Below are 23013 nucleotides of genomic sequence, written 5' to 3' on the forward strand. Positions count from 1 at the left end.
TTGCCCTGTTTTGTTGTCTTTTATCTCTCTCTCCATAGGAAAACAATGAAGACAGGGGAAGGGCTTCAAACTGCTTTTTCATTATAAAAATTCATTTTTTGGCTAATAAACCCAATTACAAAGTTTCTTAAAATTGCCTGTACTGTTGATTTCTGCCAAAAAATTCTAACGGCAGTGACACTTTAAGGCTGCGTTTACACTACGTATATTTCAGTCAGTATTGCAACCAAAACCAGGAGTGGATTAAAAACACAGAAAGGATCTGTTCACACAATGTTGAAATTGAGTAGAAAGCCGCCATATAACGGTAAATAACGGCCATTATTTCAATATAACAGCCGTTGTTCTAAAACAACAGCAAATATTTACCATTAAATGGCGGCCATCCAATCAATTTCAACATTGTGTGAACAGATCCTTTCTGTGTTTTTAATCCACTCCTGGTTTTGGTTGCAATACTGACTGAAATATACTGACTGAAATATACATATACTGACTGAAATATACGTAGTGTGAACGCAGCCCTAGGGTGCATTCACACAGACAGATTATCTGACTCATTTTTGAAGCCAAAGTCAGGAATGGAGTTTATGGTCTGTTCCTGACTTTGGCTTCAAAAATCTGTCAGATAAATCTCTCTGTGTAAAGGCAACCCCAAGGTACTATGGTGCACACCTGGAGCTGGGTTCCCTTTAATCGAATAGATGTATATCTTGGTATAGCTCTCATTACTATATAGCATGTGAGAAAGCACTAGGTTTAAAGAAGTACTCAGGGGCTTGAGACATCTCAACCAGAGGTGAGACATGGCTCTGATACGGGGTTGAAGGTGCGCGATGGGACTCACACATCTTGATTAGAGTATTGGGGCTGGCCTTCACAGCCTCAATTCACATCACAAGGGATGTTCGTGGCTGGGAACACTGACCCCAATACTATGATTCTGTGGCGCCTGTGGCATCTACTTTCCCTGCACCGATTTGGGGAGGATAATAGTAGATAAGGGCCAGAGTGGTCCTTGAAAGATGGGCCGCTAGCCTGTCACTCAAGGGCCAGTGCTGTGTGCTTGCCCCCCAGGCTAAAACTTGCCAGCCAGCCCCTGCCGACCACGGTCTCCGATCCTCAGCAGTGACGTCTTCTTCGGGCGGCCAGCGGATCTTCCCGGGTGCTGGACGCCCTCTGCAGCGTCATCCGAAGCTCAGCCGCGATTGGCTGAGCATAACTGTGCTCAGCCAATCGCGGCTGAGCAGCTGATGACGTGGCCGCGTCATCAGCCGCTCAGCCTCGATTGGCTGAGCACAGTTATGCTCAGCCAATCGCGGCTGAGCTTCGGATGATGCTGCAGAGGGTGGCCGGCACTCGGGAAGATCCGCCGGCCTCCCGAAGAAGACGTCACTGCTGACGATCGGAGACCGTGGACGACACGAGATGCGGTGAGTATAATGCACCACACTTCCGGGTCTAGCGTGGGTGGGGGGAAACACGGGGAAGGGGGCCATTCACAGACATAACATACATTACAAAGTTGTATAACTTTGTAATGTGTGTTATTCTGTGAATAATTTTTTATCGCCGGACAACCCCTTTAATATCTACATAGGCCCATTAAAAGGCACATAGGCCAGAAGATTTTGAAGGAAAGGTCAACCTTACCCTGAACTTCAGTAGAGAAAAAAGTAGGAAATCATATCTTTTTTAAGGGTATTTTCTTTATAAAATAGAAAGTTAACAACATTTTGAATAGCAGTAATAGTGAAGCACTATAAGTGTATTTTTATCCTAACTAACATAGTTTGAGTTTGTGATTTTTTGCTAAATAGCACTGCTCTCATTTGTGTTCAGGGTAGCGTGAATATTACATCTTGCTGCAGTAAACTTTGCTCCTTATGGGTGGGTTCACATTGAGGAATTCTCGCAGATTAACTCCACGGAACTCCTCCGGCTGTACACGCTCACGGACGCACGCCTTTCCGCCGGCTCCATAGACACAATTCTTTCGGCAAAAATGCGGAATCAGCCGGCCCATAGAATGTTGTCTATGGAGCCGGTGGAAAGGCGCGCGTCCGTGAGTGTGTACAGCCGGGGGAATTCCGCGGAGTTTATCCGCGAGAATTCCTCAATGTGAGCCCACCCTATGGCACATTTATCAATAGTGACTTCTGTTAAAATGTGCTAGTGCAAAGCCACTCCAGCAGTTAAGCCAAGAAGTAATATGACAAACCTGAGGACAGTGGCTTTTATTTTTTATTTTTTTGAAGACAACAGCCCTATTTTTGTAATACTGGATAACCCCTTTAAAAAGAGGCTTCACAGGCATAAGGCCTCACATGTCCACAAAATTTGTCTGTAATTGCGGATCTCCAAATACGGACAAATTTATATCACATTGTTTTCTATGTGCCTAATTACACATGTGCAAATTTAAAATTTTGGAGATCTGTCCCCCACCCGACGCAAAAATTTCCTCACTTGTGAATGACGCCTTAATCTATGTCTGTGCCTTCAAGGAATACAACAAGGGTATACTTACTAAGCCTACTCTTACACCACTTGGCGCCTGAAAAACCTTTGTCAGGTGAGTTTGAATGAATATACCCCAACTTCTGAAAACACATCTGTAATTTATTCTTCATTGAATTTATTTTTATAAAAACAACTCTACAACCCCTTTCTCTAACATGCTCTGTTTACTGCAGGCCAACCATAGCATAATGAACCTTACTACCGATACCATAGATTTCAAGTGCAGAAATAATTACTAGCTCTGTCTAGTTGAAAAGTCTAACCTACTTGTTAGCTACAACCTCTGGAGACATGATCAACAAGAAAAGCAATCAAACAAAAAACACCTCATCTGGTTAAAAAACAAAATCATCTTTCTAATTAGGCAAAAAGCAGACAAGTTAAGTGCCCAGTGGGCAGCTCTATATGCAATCTGCACATGAAAACAAAGCAACAACAGCTGCATTCAGATGTGCCATTTATGCTTTGGGTCACCTAGACATAAAATCAAATGGTGTACTGCAACCAAACAAACAAGACGTCTGCCATAGTATTGAATGCATGGTGCATGACTGATTTAATGGGTTCTATCAGGGATCTAGTGTTTTGGCAGCAAGAATAGCAATGCTGACAGCTTGTCATTATTGGAAACTGATTACACTAGTGTACATCCAGTCTAAATCTAGGCGACCCACCCAAATAAAGGGTCAGTGCAAAAGCCAAATATTTAAATCCAAAGACCGTATTGGATCCTGCTGTATTAGACCAGCAGTCTTTTACCCTAAGGGGGTTATCCAGCTTTATAAAATTGATAGCCTAGTCTCAAGACAGGCCATTAAAGGGGTTATACAGTGCTACATGGCCACTTTCTTTCAGAGACAACACGACTCTAGTCTCTAGTTCAGGTGCGGTTTGCAATTAAGCTCCATTCATGTCAATGGAACTGAGCAGCAAAACCCTGCCCAAGCTGGAAACAAGAGTGGGGCTGTTTCTGGAGGAAAGTGGCCATGTTTTTGTAGCGCTGGATAACCCCTTTTATATTAGACACTGGTGTGAGCGCCACATCGTCTTCAATGTTTTCCAGCCCTAGCACCTGGCTTTTTCCCTTGAACAGAACAATCCTGCAGCACCTTCACCGCTACTAACAGCAACAATTCTCAATACTAAATACATGGCGCATGCATAAACCAGACCTTGTGCATGAATCCTTTTTGTCATAAAAAGGTAGATTTCATAATGCAATAGCAGAATAAAATAGACAATAAGGATTTATAAATGGAAAAGTGATAAACTGTAATAAAACATCTGGATTATTTTTGCCTTTTCACTTGAAATAATCACAAAGCGGCTTATAGGTATATTTGTTACAAGTATGTTTTCGAATCAATGTTCCAGTGCTGCTATGAGAAAACTGGATTTGCAGGCCCACAACATCATCACAGCTCTGACTCCCTTAAGACTACCATGGAAAAATACAGCAATTAAGGTTGTGTCACTTGAAGCTCACAAATGGGCTAGTAAGTCGCACACCTGAGCTCTCTGCCGCTTGTCCCATTTAATCACTCCTCCTAATGACAGGCTACTGGCACTTCCAAAGTTGTCGTACAATCCCACAGGAAATGATACCCCAACCAGGCCCACCTTATCTTATTTAGTTCCGCTTTAACTGAATGAATGAAAAATACTACAAACCCCAATTAATGCCGCCAAAGGCTTTATTTACATGGAGCGGTTATGTTACGACTGGAAAAAAAAAAAAAAGTATGGAAACTATTTAAAAACTCCATGCAATTTACTGCAACCCTGTGCACTTGTGCATTCAAAGCCATCAGCAGGATAAGTCTGTAAGGGACAGCCCGATCTTGTGACCTGAAATAATACATTCCTCATCGCTAAAGCCCACAATCACAGCGCTCGTATCTTGTGCTTCACTGCCATTGCAGCAGCTCCGCTTCCGCATTTGGGTGGTTGCTAGGAAAGCCTGTGATGTCAGTAATGGCTTCCCTCAGCACAGTGGGCCTGGACGCAAGCAGAGAAGACGCAATCTGCATCTTGTGAATACAGTTCACTGGTAACAATGATCTAATGGATTGCTACAATTACTGTTATCAGTGATCTGTATATGAGACCAGCAGGAAACAAACATAAAATGAGTTCCATGCTAACCTGAACCCCCAATGTAGGAAATAAAGTAAAATGCAATAGCATTAATAATAAAATGAGGGGGGGAAATCTAGACCGTGCTGAGTTATTGCAACTCAGCTTCCACCCCACAATGTATGTACAGTAGCTGTCTGCTTTTATTTTGTGTGTATGCAGATCGTGCAGTTCTGGCAAAGAGCTAATGTATGGAGTGCTGGACCCCTGTCTGTAGCTGAAGAGAACAATGACATTTTCCCAAAATACTCTTATTTTATGATACATAGCCTTTACTTGCATGTTGCCATTTAGTTACCGCCATGAAAATTTACCGCAACTACCCAATTCTAGTTTTGAACCTCTTACAGATTGACGTAATAAAAAATGATGCAATACAGAGGTACACAGTGCAGTTCTCTAATTCACTCCAAGTTGTTCACACTTTTTTTAATGGTAGTATTGGTAAAGTGTGCACAAATGATCTTTCTTCCAAGTGACTGAAGCATTTGCTGAGAGGGCAATTCTTTAGAGCACATGCTGGCAGACAGCTGCTCACCTGTGTCATCTTGTCCACAGACACTGGAATGCCATCTATAGTCAGAGGGGGCAGATCAGAGTTAATGTCCTGTTGGACAGGTGCATGCTCTGCCAACGCAGTTTCCAAGTCCTCCAGGATCATACTCTTATACTTGCGTACCTAGGGGAGAAAGTGGGTGGTAAACAGACATGAGTGCAGCTCTCAGCCTCCCTGTGCTTAGTAACATCACAGCCCTAGGGCTCAAAGGCAACTCTGACAGCACAGCTGCCAGCTAAAAATACATGGTCCTCTGTGTCTCTGATGGCTGAGCAAAGAGGAAATTATGATGAAACTTTAGGTAATATGATTTAAGTAGTGACAGTAAAAATGAACAAATGTTAAAGGAACATTCAGTACTTAAAATCTAGGTGGGTACTACCAGACCTCTTTATCTCAACAAGATATGTGGAAATGTGTCAATGTCACCTGTAGTCTCTGTTGAGCAAAAAAGATAGGGATGCCTGCTTTAGAAAGCCAACAGCACCGTAATCGGCTTATCAGGCAGATCCTACCCACAAGATATATCACAGGAACCAGGAAGAGGAAACCCAGAAGGTACAGGGTACTCCGGAAACCGGCAGTGGCAAGGTATTAGGCCAGGTAAGTATACTTCTTTATTATGGTGCGTTTACACAGAGATTTATCTGACAGATCTTTGAAGCCAAAGCCAGGAACAGACTATAAACAGAGAACAAGTCATAAAGGAAAGACTGGGATCTATCCTTCTTTTGACATCCATTCCTGGCTTTGGCTTTAAAAATCTGTCAGAAAAATCTCAGTGTAAACGCACCATTCCTTTTACTGCAGCCTGAACCACATTTCAAAAAACACTTCCTGCCCAATAAACCCTTTAAAGGGGTACTTCGGAATCAGAAAATACACCAAGAAAATCAGAAAATCACACCAAGATATACAGTATAACTTAGTAATATAGTGTTATCCCTTATAGTACTGGCTTTAGCGGCTTTTCTGTGTTTCACCACTGATGGGACATTAAAAGCAGAAGGACTACAAAATATGTATTGACCCCTAGCTCCTTCCTCTCTCCCGTGACAACAAATCATCCTCTGATGTCACAGGAGGCTTGGCTGGATTTAGTCTCCCACTCACCTGAGTGATTCACCATCTCTGACCAGCCCCTCCGGCCCACATTACCATCTAAGCAGACAAGGAGGAAAAAATTGGGAACTAAATGTTTTTTTTTTTTTTCTGGTTTCAGAACTGGAGTAGACATGTAAGCAATGTTATACACCTCTGCAGCATTGTTTTTTACTTAAAGTCAGAGTACCCCTTTAACCAGAATATAAGTGACAATGTCCTAGAATAAGTGACAATGTCCTAGAAAAAGAACAGCCTTAAGTATCGGAAACAGGGAAGAAGAAAAATTGAGGAATTTGTAAGTGGCAAAAAGCAAATATATAAGTCGATATGAAGATACTCACCACATTCTCCAAAGGTGCGGCTCCAAATACTTTAAAAACAGGGTTGGGTTTGGAAGGAGAAATGCATAGGACGATTGCCTGCTGGCCAACTCTAGTGGTGTACTCATCCAGCGTAGCCCTCAGTTTCCTGGCAACAAAAGAAATACAATTTTATTTTTGTAACACCCTGTAACAAAATCAAGAAAAATAAAAAAAATGACAGGAGTAATACACACCTGGGGTAAAGGACACTGGCCTACCAGGGACTACACTCTACAAGGTGATGGGAGAAGCAGATCACAGTGCGGCGAGATGGCAGCAGGGTTATTGTAGGTTGTAGCCTAGTGTCAAGTGATCTGTTTCCAAGTTGCTTTAGAAAGTTGTTATGATGGGTGAAAACTAGATATGGGTGGTAAATTCCAGAGTATGGGGGAAGCTCAATATATATGTATATATTATACACCCTTTTTCCTTCCGTGTGCAGACCTAATACAAGGAAGTGCCCCCTCAACCAATCAATGGCTAAGACGAGATTGTACTGCAGCCAGTGATTGGCTGAGCGGGCACTCAGTACTAGTACTGTGCAGCAGAACTGGTATCACCGGAACAGAAGCAGAAGAGAAGGCGAATACATTTGATTTTGTTTTAGCCCTGATGCCTTAGGCATTGAAATACCTTTACAATAAAAAAAAGAACAGAAGGGAAAGAAAACTACGGGTTCATTTAGCAAGATAAAGCTGCTGTTCATGACACAGTCTGGGAAATTTACCAGTCTCCTGCTTTTAATAAAATAGAGCTAGAATCTGATTAAGGTTAGCTTCACACGTACCGCATCGCAGTGGATTTGATGGTGCAGATCCGCAGCAGATTTGAGCTAAATAGCTGAACACAGCATAAAATCTGCACCATCAAATCTGGTGCGGATCCTGTACGTGTGAACACACCCTAAATGTGGATGAATTTACCTTAATAATCGGGTTTGCTGTCTTTTACGTATGGAAGGGTTAGACTCGAAGATGTGGGGTTTCTTGCGTTTCTTCCCAGTGGCTACTGCTGCTGCAGCCGCCATTCCAACAGGACCTGCAAATAAAGAAATATATCATAGCCTAAATTTGTTTCATAGCACTACTAGAACTCTACATACCTACAGTGCAGTAGTCTATCACATTCTGGGAACACCTAATTTATGGGCACTGTAAACATGTGGATGTCTTAAAACATTGCAATTCACAATGAATAAAACATATTCACAGTGGAAAAAGCAGCACTGCCAAGCAGGCCTCAAGTTCCTGGTAACTTCTTGTACAAGGTCTCCTTGGCCTAGTTTTGGGCTCTTGGTAAAAATGTAATTACTTTGCAATAAAAGCCACAAAAGGCTGTTATGTAGATACCTACAGCAATGTAGTAAAGATTTTATAATTCATATAGAAATATTTAGTGTTAGTAACTATAACAAGCACAATATATACATAGTAGTCATAATGCTTCTGTGACAAATGGTTTATTTTCAGATATTTGTATTTTATGATGCAACTGCTCCCCCTGCTGGCATAGTCTAGCATGATTTAAATGCACTTGCTGCATCGATCAGCAAGTATAAACAGCGCACTGATTATAACTGGAAACTAGATATTCTCATTTTCATTTTATTTTTGCAAAGGTGTGGGATGTGCGCACTATCCTGTATAAGTCCACTTCTGTTGGGCTGCAATAAACACAAGCTTCCACAAACCTCCTTCCCTGGGGAAAAGGGGACACAGAATGGTACCCAGCACAACAGCAGTTTACAGCTCGAAAATTCAGAAAGGCATCTGTCTTTTTTTTCAAAGCCATTTTAAGAACTACCAATTTTCCCTATCAATGGGGAATCATATTACTGAACTGGAGTTTCCTAAAATGCCCTCAGGACGTGTGCAGAAAGGCTTTCCTAGCCTCTAATTGGCCATTTATCCACACCATGATGCATGTTAGACAGATGCTGGCTTGCTGCATTTTTTTATTCCTCTATTCCCCCCCCCCCCCCAATGAATTTAATCAAGGCGTGGAGAGAAAGACAGACACATTAGGGCTATGCCCCCAGTACATATAAACAATGGCCATTATTTGGCACTCAAAGCATCAAGCAATTGCCATTGTTTTTAATGAAAAATTACATTAATTGCATACGGACAATGGCCGGAAATAAATGACATGATCATTATTTTGACAGTTGTAGCCAAACAATGGCTATTGTTCAATACATTGTGTGAAACACCCGCTGTTTGCATTGACATCAATGAAGATCATTGCATTATGAAAAGAACGACCATTGTTTTAACCCCTTAAGAAGAGAGCCTAAAATTACCTTAATGACCAGGTCAATTTTAAATTTTGTGTTTTTGTTTTTTACTTCTCACCTTCTAAAAGCCATAACTCTTATTTTTCCATATACAGGGCCATGTAAGGGCTTGTTTTTTTCAGAAACTGTACTTTGTAAAGGCGCCTTTCAGTCTAGCACAAAATGAATGACGAAACCCCCAAAATAGTATTTATGGGGTGAAATTAAAGGGGTAGTGCGGCGCAAAACAATTATTCACAAAATAACACACATTACAAAGTTATACAACTTTGTAATGTATGTAAATAGCCCCCTTCACTGTGTTTCCCCCCGCCCACGCTAGACCCGGAAGTGTGGTGCATTATACTCACCACATCTCGTGTCGCCCCCGTCCGCCATCTTGGGACAATGACAGTGTCTTTGGGGGGCCAGCCAAACAGCTCCATCCGTCCCTCATGCCGGCCCCCCTCTGCCGCGTCATAACTGTGCTCAGCTGCGATTGGCTGAGCACAGTTATGCTTAGCCCATCACGGCTGAGCTGCTGATGATGCGGCAGAGGGGGGCCGGCCTCCCGAAGACTACGTCATTGTCCCAAGATGCCGGACGGGGTCGACACGAGATGCGGTGAGTATAATGCACCACACTTCCGGGTCTAGCGTTGGCGGGGGGAAACACAGGGAAGGGGGCCATTCACATACATAATATACATTACAAAGTTGTATAACTTTGTAATGTGTGTTATTTTGTAAATAATTTAGCGCCGCACTAGGGATTTTTTTTTGGGGGGGGGAATGCACTTTATGGTAAAACTGACATGCTAACATTATTCTATAGGTCAGTCTGAATACAGCAATATGCATGCTTCTATAGCTTTTCTAATGTTTTACTATTTTTTTTTAACAGTAAAACTGTTTTGCAATGGGGCTTTATGAAGCAACATTTCTTGCGTCATGATCTCTAGTTTTTATTTGTACAATATTTTTATACATCGGACATATTGATCACTTATAATTATAGTTAATTATATAATGTTATATATTTTAAATAAGTATATAATTTTTTTTATATAAAATGTAAAAAAAACCATCAATTCAGATTTTTTATTACCACTTTATGCTGTTCACTGTGCTGTTTTATTTTTTATTGATCAGACAATTACGCATGCTACAGTATATAATAAGTTTATTCTTTTTTAATGTATTTTACGTATAAAATGGAAAAGGGGGTAATTTAACCCATTAACGACCCATGACATATCTCATATGTCATGATGCCGTTAGGGGGTTCAGAAAGGCCGCGCCGCGACCCCGCTCTGAACTGCTGCGATCCCGGCTGCTCTCTGAAGCCCGGCACTGCGGCTATTAGCGGGCGTGGCTGATCGACGCGCCCACTAATAGGGACATGACAGCTGCATTTAAATGCCCTGTAGAGCGCCATTCCTGGTGTCTAGTGGCAGGATCTCCCTTCCAGGATGTGATCACGAAGGGGAGATCCCTTCTACTGAGCCGGCCAGGGCTCAGCGTCGGACTGATGCTGATCCCAGCTTGGCAATTTATGCATCTGGTCTGCTGCAGACCAGAGCAATACAGCACCAATCTGATGGATCCGTGCTGTATTAAGTATACTACACTGATCTCTATGAGAGATCAGTGTAGTTTTATTAGAAGATATTAGAAAATTGGGCATTTTTGGTCACATCAAATCCAGGAAAATTGTAATAAAAAGCGATCAAAAACATGACACAAAAAATGACTGGTAATAGAGCAATTTTAATTTAGTTAAAAAAAATTAAAAAAAACCAGTCAGATAAAATAAAAGTTATGCAAATTGCATATCATTGTAATCGTAACATCTTGAGGAACATGTATAACATGTCTGTTTTACCATAGGGTGAAAAGCCTCCACTTCCAAATAAAACAAGGGGTTTTATTTTTAATTTAACCACATATTTAATTTTTTTTCTGGTTTCACATTATATTTTATGCAAAAATTAAAACTTAAATTGCAAAGTGCAATTAGTGGCGCAAACAATAAGGGCTCATGTGGGTCTGTAGGTGAAAAAATACAAGCACTATGGCCTTTTAAACACAGGGAGGAAAAAACAAAAGCGCAAAACTGAAAATTGGCTCAGACCTTAAGGGGTTAAACTTTTATTGAGGGAGGGTCCTTTTCCCTAGGGGACTATAACATGCCTGCATTACATTTACTAACACTTATGATTGCCATAGCATAGCACTGGTCAGTGTTATCTGTGATCATTGCATAGGGCCTGCCTGTGGCAGACTCTAGGCAATGATCTCCCATCTGACAGCACCGAGGAAGGTGAGACACCTCTGGAAGTCAGTTAAAACGATCGGGACCCCCGCATTACACTGTGGGGGTCCCAATCCAACAGTGACAGCTGCGCAGCTCATGTCACTGACACTTAAATGCCTAGATCGCTGCTTTAAAAGGGTTAATGGTGGGCGACTGCAGGATTGCGGCGGCCAGTTATTAACAGTGAGGACCCAGCTGCTGATAGCAGCCTATCCTTACTCTCTATGAAGCAAGCTCAGCTTGCCCGCTAATAGCATTTTCATGGTGATAGGTTCCCTTTAAATTAGATATGTAATGGTGCAAAAATTTATCAAACAGTCTAAGGGTACTATTACACAGGGCGATCAGCCGAATCGGCCGATTATCGCTCCATGTAATAAATACAACGATCAGCCGATGACAACGATCATCGGCTGATCGTTGATATAGGTTCTGACCTATTTCCGTCGGGCGCCGACTGCACACCGCTACGTGTAATTACCTATCCATGTTCCAGGGCTTCTCCTACGGTCTTCTCCCCGGGTCCCGCTCGCTCTAGCTTCAGAGCGGCCTATCAGACCGCGGCGGTCCCGGCCTGTGATTGGCTAAGCGGCCTGTCAGCTGACAGGCCACTCTGAAGCTAGAGCGCGCAGGACCTGTGGAGAAGCGGACCGCAGAAGCAGCCCTGGAGCCTGGATAGGTAATGTATGTAGTTTAAACAAGGGCTGCAAGGACATCGGTAACAATGTCATTGCAGCCCTTGTTAAACGATTATCGGGCCGTGTAATAGGTCCAGTAAACGAGCGGCGATCTAGCAGATCGCTGCTCGTTTACAGGTATTATCGGGCCCCCATCGGCCCGTGTAATACCACCCTAAGCTGCATTTGAAAACTGTCCAAGATAAGAATAAGATAAGAATTAGACACTATTAGTACATCTGAGTCATTTTTTATTTTTTAAATACGACTATATCAGGGGTCTTCAAGGCAAGATTTATTGATGTCTATTCTCAGGACAAGTCATCAATTTCAGATCAGTGGGGCCAACAACTTCCACGCTCGTTGTTCAGCTGTTTGCCAGAGCTGTTGTGCCACCATGCAAAGTGAAACACGGCAGAAAGCGCTGGTCTGGGGTCTGCTGTCGCGCGGGGGTAGGGCGGTAGCCGCCGCACTACAAGTGCCAGCAGCCCTGTCCTATGTGCCATGGGCAGGGCAGCTGGCACTTCTGACGGGGGTAGTTTGAGGTTTTATGTGGGGGTGGGGTGGCTGGTCTGGGTTCTACTGTCGCGAGGTGGGGGGCAGCCGCACTACAAGTGCCAGCAGCCCCATCCTATTCGCCGTGGACTGGGCTGCTGCCACTTGTGATGGGGGTAGTTTGGGGATCTTTAGGGGGTGGGGGTGTTTACTGGGGACTGCTGGCGTGGGGGCAGCCACACTACAAGTGCCGGCAGCCCCACCCTATGTGCCGTGGATGGGGCTGCTGGCACTTGTGATATAGTTATTCTTAATATGTAATTTCTCCATACATTGCATCCCCTGCTGGACGCTTCATAGGAATTACACCCAGCCCTCCTCTGATTCGTGACGTCACGGTTTTTTAGGAGAATTGAAGCCTGTCTGATTTACTAAATTGAGGGAAATAGCACTTTACGTGCATTTCCTATAATTAGTGTATACTAGAAATTTTCTTATGTAATAACATATTAAAAATACATTTTGCCTGGAGTTGTCCTTTAAATGCGCGCCTGACTGGACTGGACCATCATCCACCAGATATCCAAAGAAGAGAAACTGAGACAACACATTTCCGTGAAATCACTTTGTGGTTAGCTTTATCACCCAGTTATGTAACGTTTCAGCTGCTTAACAGCCCTGAGAAAACGTAGCATAGCTGGGTGATTAAACTAGCCATGGAGTGTGTTCACGGAAATGTGCTGTCTCAGTTTCTCTTTTCTACTTTGAGGATAGGTCATTCATTTTCAATTAAACATGGGAGCTAGAATACTTCCTCAAAACTATTTATCAGAAACTAGAAGGCTCACATGACCTTCTTCAATGATTCTTTCATTATTACAGATTCTTTCATTAAAAACAGCATGGTGAAAGGTTCCCGATAAAACGACTTATCACTTATACATCTATTTACTTAAAACGCCAGACTTTCATTACAAACCTCAAACTGATGAGATTTTATTGGGAAAAGCAGTAATAACTAGTGGAACTGCTCCCAGGCCAGCAGGCTTGCCATGGTCCTGCTTGGACAGACTGCAGTGGTATCTCCTGGCAGCACAACACCATTACAATAGCCTCCTGCTACTCCCACCCTTGGCCTCATACCTGCAGCTGCCAAATGAGCTGTTATTTCATCAGCTGCAGTGGAGTTTAGTATGTCGGAGTCATCATACGAGGTGTCCTCAGGAGATGATGGAGAGTCTTCATCTGCACTCAGCATACTGTGATCTGTGTAGGTAGCAACATGGACTTGCTGCACTTGCTGAGCCACAGAATGTGCAACAGTGTGAGCAACTGTATGTGCTTCAATGGTAGTAAGGTTGTCTGTCTGGGTGACTGCATGATCCTCCATAGCTGCAAACTGTTAAGACAAAGACCATACAATATTCAAGGCAAATAAATCACATTACACATGGAAACAAAACATCTTGTTGAAGCAACATCTGTCTGACATATAGAGTGAATCCCTTACCCTTAGGGTACAAACACACAGACCGTATACGCAGCGTATTTACTGCTGCGATACGCAGCAGATTAGATCTAAATAACTGAACACAGCATCAAATCTGCACCACCAAATCTGCTGCAGATCTGCTGCGTATACGGTATGTGTGTTTGTACCCTAAAGAAATGGATATACAATTAAAAAAAAACCCTTCTGAGATATCAAAACAAAAAAACAAACCTCCAATAATCATGTAATACGCATTTCATCTGTAAGTTGTGTGTTGCTTCTAGGAGCGCATAGGAAGCGACGTTTTATATGGGGGGGCAGTATACAGCGACTTGTCTCTAAAGGAGGTCCCCTCTACCAGACAAGGTACCCTTTGACATACTATGTAAATAAGCCATTTCTCTCGACCATATGTCAATGCAAATTTAGCTTCCCTATTTCGTATCAAATTCAATGTTTGCCTTAGAAGCAAGGAAACAGGAATAAATACCATATAAAGGGATAATGCTAGAATTAACTGGTTACTTTTACTATTTTACATTAGAAAATGGGTGGAAAAGACAAAACCTTCAATAATCTGCAATGTGGATTTGACCTTCTACTGAGCTTAATATAGGTATCACTACACAATTTATGGTACTGTAAAGGTGTGCCATTACCCAACCAGCTCACGTCCCAAACAATAGTTAGTGCATTATAACACAGTGTGTTACTGATACACAAGTGTTTTACCGCTAAAGGGGAGACACTTCCAGCATAAATTCCCATATGGATAATGTCCAACCCTGTTGGGTAAGAAAATTAGTACCCATGAGCACAAAATGGCAATAGGGATCACTGTACTGAATTAACTCCTTACTGACCAACACAGCTGCAGGCAAGTCAATGGGAATAACCCAGGATCATTTGATTTTTAAAACAAATGATAAACGCTAACTTATGTTCCTTTAATGGTGCGTTTACACAGGCAGATTTATCTGACAGATTTTGGAAGCCAAAGCCAGGAATGGATTTGAAAAGGAGAAATTTCAGTCTTTCCTTTATGACCTGTTCCCTGTTTATAGCCTGTACATGGCTTTGGCATCAAAAATCTGTCAGATAAATCTGTCTGTGTAAACGCACCATAACACTGAGCAATTATAGCCCAAATCTTCACCATAACAATTTGATCAATTATCTGCTCGTGTAAACACAGCTAACGATCAAGCGACGAGCGAGATATCGCTCATCATGGTCTTTCAACTTGTTCTGGTTGTTCACTGATAATTTGCAGATCATTTCATCAAAACAGTCTTTCAAAGATTCCTCCTGGTGTGCGAGACTATCTTAAAGTGACACTGTCACCCCCTTTTCGCATTCTGACTTCTCTACACAGGTGTAAAAGCTAAATTTATCAGTTTTCATACCTTATTTTACATCATAGGTCATGGTGCTTGTTCAAGTAAAAAGTGATCTTTTATCAATTGCCGATTGTGCTAAGTGGGTGGGGCTTCACAGCAACAGTGTCACTTAGCCCCACCCTCAGCACCGCCATTGGCCCCGCCATGACATCATATGCACATAGGCCTCGCCCCCTCGTCGACCATTGGAACAGGCATGCCTAAAGGTCTAGGCCCCACCTCCTCTAGGTCGACGCATGCATACCAATGGGAGTCGAGGGGGTGGAGCCTATGTGCAGATGACATCCTGGAGGAGCGGGGCCAACAGTGCCACCCACTTAGCACTGCAGTTGATAAAAGATCAAGCGAACGTAAAAACGATTTTTTCGAACGATTTATCTCCATCTAAACGCTGATCAGCACAAGAAAACAAAGTTACTTCAAAATCGTTAAACGATCGATTGAGCAAATTATCGCTCCGTGTAAAAGGACCATAAGAAAAAAAATTCTTATAATAGGATAAATAGGTTTCAGTTTCCAATTCACAACCACATGGTAATCCTGCAGTTCACAGATCAGAAGACTGAGCAGAGAGCCTGTTAGGAGAGTCATCTGATAAACAAAAATATAGCAGCCTATTTTGGTATTTACATTTGACAAGTGAGAGTAGGATTTCCTTAAAGGGGTCAACCTGCCTTTAAAAATAGATGACCTGTCCTCAAGCACTTGTTCCACGGCTTTTCAAGGGATAGGCCATCAATTTTTAAAGTATACCTGTCATTGGCGGTGAATCCCACTCTGCTGGTGGAAGTTTGGGTCTCCGTGGCTACAAACACATATGAGAACGCAACATGCATGACCACTATTCTGATTAGATGGGAAATGTGCACATTATGGTCTAATGCGTGTTCGTAGCCACTGAGACCTAAACTTCTGCAAGTGGAATACACCACTGATCTGGAAGCAGCCCGGATGACAGGTACACTTTAAGGCTATGTTCAAAATTAGCCGTGACTACCTGGAGCTCATTGGCATACGGCACGGGAGCTTATCAAAGTAGGTTTTCTTTTAAAACGTTTCACCCGGCACCCAGGACAGAGCCAGCCCAACCCCCTGGTAGAGCCACAGATACTTAACCCGTCCTGCTATCGAGGAATCGCCTCCCGACAGTCAGTGTGCACAATATATAAATGACAAGAGAGGAGTCTGACGTCTATAGGAAATCACTGGAGCAGTGATTTCCTATAGATGTTGGACTCATCTTGTCATTTACATTTCACGCATGCAGACCAACGGGTGGCGATTTCTCCACAGCTGGACCGGCTTATGGAGGGGAACTTACCGGATGGGTAAGTATCTGGGGCTCTACTGGAGGGTCAGGCGAGCTCTGCCCCGGGTGCCAGGGTGAAAGGTTTCCTTTAAGTGATTGATTCTCTTTAAACTATCATTTGTGCTGTTGTAAAAATCCATTTGTTTTGAGGACATGACATGCCAGAGTTCCAAAGCAGAATGATTGTTGGCATGTGCCTTGCAAGGGTGTATAAGTTGGTGGGTTGATGCATGTGTTTCATCTTCGTATGCAAAGGTTGGCCAAAAAGTCTGCAGACAGAAGTAGCTGTGGTTAAAAGTCAAAGCTTGACATGAGACAGAAGAGCTCCTAGCCCAAAAAAACAAACAAACAAACAAACAAACTAGAAACCCTCAAATTACTGCAGTTAAGTTTAAAGACTTTTCAGCAGCTTTTTGCTGACTAAAAGCAGTGAACAGTATGATAGGGGTTCTTACTCTCAGTAGTTATTATTTATTATAATTTTTTTTTCAATCTGTCGTCCAGTAACAAGCTTAAGAAGTATTATGTAAGTTGAGAGATAAAACCAGCAATATGCATACCTTTCCCTGCTAAAGGCCTTATTCCATGGCCCGACTCTGAGGATTAACTCTGAGGATTAAGGGAAAGAACCCCTTTTGTAAGCTAAAGTGTCACTGTTGTTATAACTTTTAAAATCTAAATCAACAGTAGATGTGATATAAAGCAAATCTGCAACTTACATTCTTTTTTTTTAATTTAATTTAGTTATCATGCTGTAAAATAAAGCTATACTCACCTGAAATTCAGGTACAGTCTCCTGAAGGCAGATTTTTAGTCTTGAGTCTGTCAGTCACATGACTGCCGTCCCTGTGAGCATGCAGGTGACCTGGGAAACACTAGACTTCACAAAGTCTAAACACAGGAAGTCCTGTTTCCCAGGTCATGAGAACCCAGAGAGAAGGCAGTCATGCGCTTGACAGACACATTGAGCCGTGAAACTCTGTAATAGCAGAGACTTCATGCGTATAGTCTTTTTGTTTTAAACCAGCACCAGACAAAAAAAACTGCCTTCAGGAGACTGGACCTAGATTTCTGGTAAGTATAGCTTTGTTTTACCCCTTAAGGACGGGGCCAATTGTCACTTTTGCATTTTAATTTTTTCCTCGTCGCCTTCTAAGCCCCATAACTCTTATTTTTCCACCTACAGGGCCACGTGAGGACTTGTTCTTTTTAGGAACAGGTGTACTTTGTAATTGCATCTTTCAATCTGCCATAAAATGAATGATGGAACCTTTAAAATATCATTTATGGGGTGAATTTGGGCCAGAAAATGTGATTCGGCAAATTTGGGTGGGGGTGGGTCCGTGTCTACATAATGCACTTTATGGTAAAACTGACATTTTTTCTTTATTCTACAGGTCAGTCTGAATACAGCGATATGCTTGTTTACTAAGTTTTCTAACATTTTACTATTTTTATTAGCAGTAAAAAAAATTTTAGCAAATAGGTATATTTAAAATGGCCCTATTGTGACTCTTATTTTTTCACCTACAGGGTTGTATGAGGCATCAATTTTAGTGCCATGATGTCTATTTTTTATTAGTAACGTTTTTCTAGCTTTGACGTATTGATCACTTATTAATTTTTTAATACATAAAATGTAATTAAAAAAAGGAATCTCTGCATGTTTTACCGCTTTTTGCTCACACTATTCACTGTGCGGGAATAATATTGTTTTATTTTAACCTCTTAAGGACATATGACGTACCGGTACGTCATATGTCTGCACTTGCACTTCAAAGCGGGGCCGCGCGGCGGCCCCGCTTTGAAGTGCCGCAATCCCGGGTGCCGCGAGTAGCCCGGGACCGCTGCTATTAGCGGGCACGGTCTGATCGCCGTGCCCGCTAATTAGCTAATCGGAGGCAGCTGTCAAAGTTGACAGCTGCCTCCGATTACCGGAGGCAACGTTTCCCTGGGGTCTAGTGGGGGAGATCGCTCCTCCGGGACCTTGTCCCGGAGGAGCGATCTCCGTTACTGATGTCGGCCGGGGACGCGTCCAAGATGGCGCCGTCCTCGGCTCGGCACTCGTTCGTTTTCGGCTGCAGCAGCCGAAAGCAAACGAGTGCCGATCTCATGGATCTCTGCAGCATATCTATGCTGCAGAGATCTCAATGAGAGATCTAAGTGTATATACTAGAAGTCCCCCAGGGGGGCTTCTAGTATATGTGTAAAAAAAATAAATAAAGTGTTGTTAATAGTAAAAAGCCCCCTCCCCTAATAAAAGTCTGAATCACCCCCCTTTTCCCAGGTTTTAAATAAAAGTAAACAAATAAATAAATAAACATGTTTGGTATCGCCGCGTGCGTAATCGCCCAATTAATTAATCACATTCCTGATCTCGTACGGTAAACGGCGACAGCGCAAAAAAAATCCCAAAGTGCAAAATTGCGCATTTTTGGTCGCATCAAATCCAGAAAAAATGTAATAAAAAGCGATCAAAAAGACGTATATGGGCAATCAAGGTACCGATAGAAAGATCACATCATGGCGCAAAAAATGACACCTCGCACAGCCCCATAGACCAAAGGATAAAAGCGCTATAAGCCTGGGAATGGAGCGATTTTAAGGAACGTATATTGGTTAACAACGGTTTGAATTTTTTACAGGCCATCAGATACAATATAAGTTATACATGTTATATATCGTTTTAATCGTAACAACTTGAGGAACATGCATAACAAGTCAGTTTTACCCCAGGGCGAATGGCGTAAAAACACATTTCCCCCAAATAAAAGAAATGCGTTTTTTTTTTCAATTTCACCACACTTTGAATTTTTTTCTGGTTTCGCAGTGTACTTTATGCAAAAATTCAGCCTGTAATTGCAAAGTACAATTAGTGACGGAAAAAATAAGGGGTCATGTGGGTTTCTAGGTGGAAAAATGCAAGTGCTATGACCTTTTAAACACAAGGAGGAAAAACCGAAAACGTAAAAACGAAAATGGGCCACGTCCTTAAAGGGTTAATAGATCAGATCTTAGGCAAGCTACTGTATATTATATGTTAATTAACTTTATTATTCTTATGTGTTTTATGTATAAAATGGGAAGGGAGGGTGATTTTCACTTTTATTGGGGGGAGGGGCTTGGGGCATTTTCAAAAACTTATTGTTTTTTTTAAATCACATTTTAAGTCCCTTACGGGGACTTTTACATTATTACATTAGATTGGTCACACTGATCACTGCTATGCTATAGCATAGCAGGTTTAACCCCTTAAGGACAGAGCCTGAAATGGCCTTAAGGACAGAGACAAATTTTATGAATTTGACCTGTGTCACTTTATTCATTAATAACTTCGGGATGCTTTTACCTATCCGGCTGATTCTGAGACTGTTTTCTCGTGACATATGGTACTTTACATTTCTGGTAAATTGGAGTCAAACTTAAAACGAATCTTTATGAAAAAATCCAAAACATGAAAAATTGTGAAAAAATGCATTTTTCCAACTTTGAAACTTTTCTGCTTAAACAGAAAATGCAACATGTCTACTTTATGTTGGCAGCATTTATTAAACTATATTTCATTTTTTTTAGACAATGGAAAGCTTAAAATATTAGCAGCAGATTTCCAAATTTTCAGTAAAATTTCAAAATCAGATATTTTTAGGGACCTGTTCAGGTTTAAAGTGTTTTTAAGGGGACTCTATGTTAGAAAGCCCCACAAAGCACCCCATTTCAGAAACTGCACCCCCAAAACTCTGCAAAAGCACATCCATAAAGTTTATTAACCCTTTAGGAGAGTCACAGAATTAAAAGCTAAGTGTGTAAGAAATTTGAAAATCTTAATTTTCTGTGCAGAGATTTTATTGTAATCCAATATTTTTCATAATTATAAACCTATTACCAGATAAATGCACCTCAATATTGATTGCCCCGCTTCTGCAGTTTATAGAAATACCCCATATGTGGCCCTATTGCGCTATTTGACGCAACCACAAGCCTCAGATATAAAGGAGCGCCTAGTGAATTTCAATGCCTCCGTTATACTTGGTCATTTTTGACTGTACCACTTCAGGTTGGCAGAGGCTCTGGGGTGCCAAAACACTGGAAACCCCCCCATTCTGAAAACTACACCCCTCAAGGAATGTAACAAGGGGTGCGGTGAGCATCTGGACCCCACAGGTGCTTTACATATTTTCAGAACAATGTGGTGTAAAAAAGAAACATTCTATTTTTTAGACTAAAATGTTGTTTTAGCCTTCAATTTTTCATTTTTATAAGGGGATAAAAGAAAAAAAAAAACCATCAAAACGTGTAGCGCAGTTTCTCCTGAGTACAGAAATACCCCACATATGAACATTAAGTGCCAAGTGGGCGCAGGACGAGCCTCCAAAGGGAAGGAGCGCCAATTGGCTTTTGGAAGCTGGATTTCACTGGAATGGATTTCAAGGGTCATGTCGCATTTACAAAGCCCTCATGCTGCCAGAACACTGAAAACCCCCCACAAAAGACCCCATTCTGAAAACTAAACCCCTCAAGGAATCTAACAAGGGGTTCAGGAAGCATATAGACCCCACTGGTGACGGGCACAAATGTGGAACAATGTGATGTGAAATCACATGTGATGGGTAAATTTTCATTTTTTCACTTTCACGGTACAAATGTCATCAAGGGGTCCATATCCTCGCTGCACCCCTTGTTAGGTTCCTTGAGGGGAGTAGTTTTCATAATGGGGTCACTTGTGGGGGTTTTCAGCGTTTTGGCAGCACGAGGGCTCTGTAAATGCGACATGGCGTTCATCATCCATTCTGGCCAAATCCAGACTCCAAAATCCAAATGGCGCTCCTTCCCTTCGGAGGCTTGCCCTGCGCCCACATGGCGCTTTATGTCCACATGTGGGGTATTTACAGACTCAGAGGAAATTTCTCTACACATTGTGTGTTTTTTTTTCTCATTTAACCCCTTGTAAAAATTAAAAATTTAAGACTAAACCATCATTTTAGTGTAAAAAAAAAAATTCATTTTTACGCCACATTGTTCCACATTTGTGCCTGTCACCAGTGGGGTCCATATGCTCACTACACCCCTGGTTACATTCCCTGAGGGGTGTAGTTTCCATAATGGGGTCACTTGTGGGGGGTTCAACTGTCTTGGCAACACAGAGGCCTTTTGAATGCAACATGGCCCTCAAAATCCATTCCAGCCAAATTCAGCATCCAAAAACCAAATGGCGCTCCTTCCCTTTGGAGGCTTACCCTGCACCCGCATGGCTCTTTATGTCCACATGTGGGGTATTTTTGTACTCAGGGGAAATTGCTCTACACATTGTGTTTTTTTTTTTTTTTTTATCTTTTAACCCCTTGTGAAAATGAAAAAATTAAGACAAGATCAATGATTTAGTGTAAAAATTAAACATTTTTTACACTAAATGTTGATTTTTTTCCCATTTCCACAAGGAGTTAAAGAAAATGAACACGAAACGTGTAGGGTAATTTCCCCTGAGTACGAAAATACCCCACATGTGGACATAATGTGCCATATGGGCACAGGGCAAGCCACCAAAGGGACAGAGCGCCATTTAGAGGCTGAAATGGAGGATGGAGGCCATGTTGCAATTACAAAGCTCCTGTGCTGCCAGGACAGTAGAACCCCCCCCATAAGTGACCCCATTCTGGAAACTACACCCCATAAGGAATATAACAAGGGGTGCAGTGAGCATATGGACCCCACTGGTGATGGGCACATATTTAGGACATGTGCCGTGAAAATAAAAAATACGATTTTTTTTTTTTCATTTTCACGGCACAAATGTGCCCGTCACCAGGAGGCCATATCCCCGCTGCCCCCCTTGTTAGATTCCTTATGGGGTGTAGTTTCCAGAATGGGGTCACTTGTGGGGTGCTTCTACTGTCCTGGCCGCACAGAGGTTTTGTAATTGTAACATGGCATCCTCTAATGGGAATGGCGGCCATACCTATTTAGTTAGGGAAAAGGGACAATTTTTAATTTATTTGGGGGTATTATGCCAATTATCAGTTTATAAGGTTGAAAATGACAGGTGTCCATCAAATTCAACCTGTGTTGATCCAGAGGAAGGCAAAAAAAAAAAACTCCGTGAGGCAGACGACAGTAGCCTCATCACTGGGGAAAAATTCCTTCGACTCCATAATGGCAATCAGAATAATCCCTGGATCAACGTGACCCCTGAAATAGGAATAAGGGACAGAATTTAGATAATGTAGATCTCCAATGACATGTGGTACACCTTGAAGCGATCCAGTATGCAGAGGCCGGGGCGATCAGGACAGGTGTCACACTGGAAAATGGTGTCCTTCCTGATCCCCCTGTTACGTCACACTCTGCACTTCTGGGGGTCTCCTGTTTTCCAG

The 23013-nt window shown here is 42.2% G+C and overlaps 1 protein-coding gene across 4 annotated transcripts in view; it reads right to left on the bottom strand.

Moving 5' to 3' along the window:
- The window catches only part of NRF1 (nuclear respiratory factor 1), a 63626-nt gene that overhangs the window by 26328 nt on the left and 14285 nt on the right, over nucleotides 1-23013 (bottom strand). For 3 of the 4 annotated variants that reach the window (XM_069979298.1, XM_069979292.1, XM_069979283.1), the window contains exons 2-5: nucleotides 13588-13843; nucleotides 7605-7719; nucleotides 6661-6787; nucleotides 5198-5338 (exon numbers count right to left, since the gene is read on the bottom strand). In XM_069979298.1, the coding sequence (XP_069835399.1) occupies nucleotides 5198-5338; nucleotides 6661-6787; nucleotides 7605-7719; nucleotides 13588-13834 (630 nt within the window). In that variant the 5' untranslated portion in view covers nucleotides 13835-13843. The remainder of the gene's footprint in view (nucleotides 1-5197; nucleotides 5339-6660; nucleotides 6788-7604; nucleotides 7720-13587; nucleotides 13844-23013) is intronic. The other variant, XM_069979306.1, reaches the window with a different exon arrangement.

This window comes from Dendropsophus ebraccatus, chromosome 1 (assembly GCF_027789765.1).
Source record: "Dendropsophus ebraccatus isolate aDenEbr1 chromosome 1, aDenEbr1.pat, whole genome shotgun sequence".
Classification (NCBI taxonomy): domain Eukaryota; kingdom Metazoa; phylum Chordata; class Amphibia; order Anura; family Hylidae; genus Dendropsophus; species Dendropsophus ebraccatus.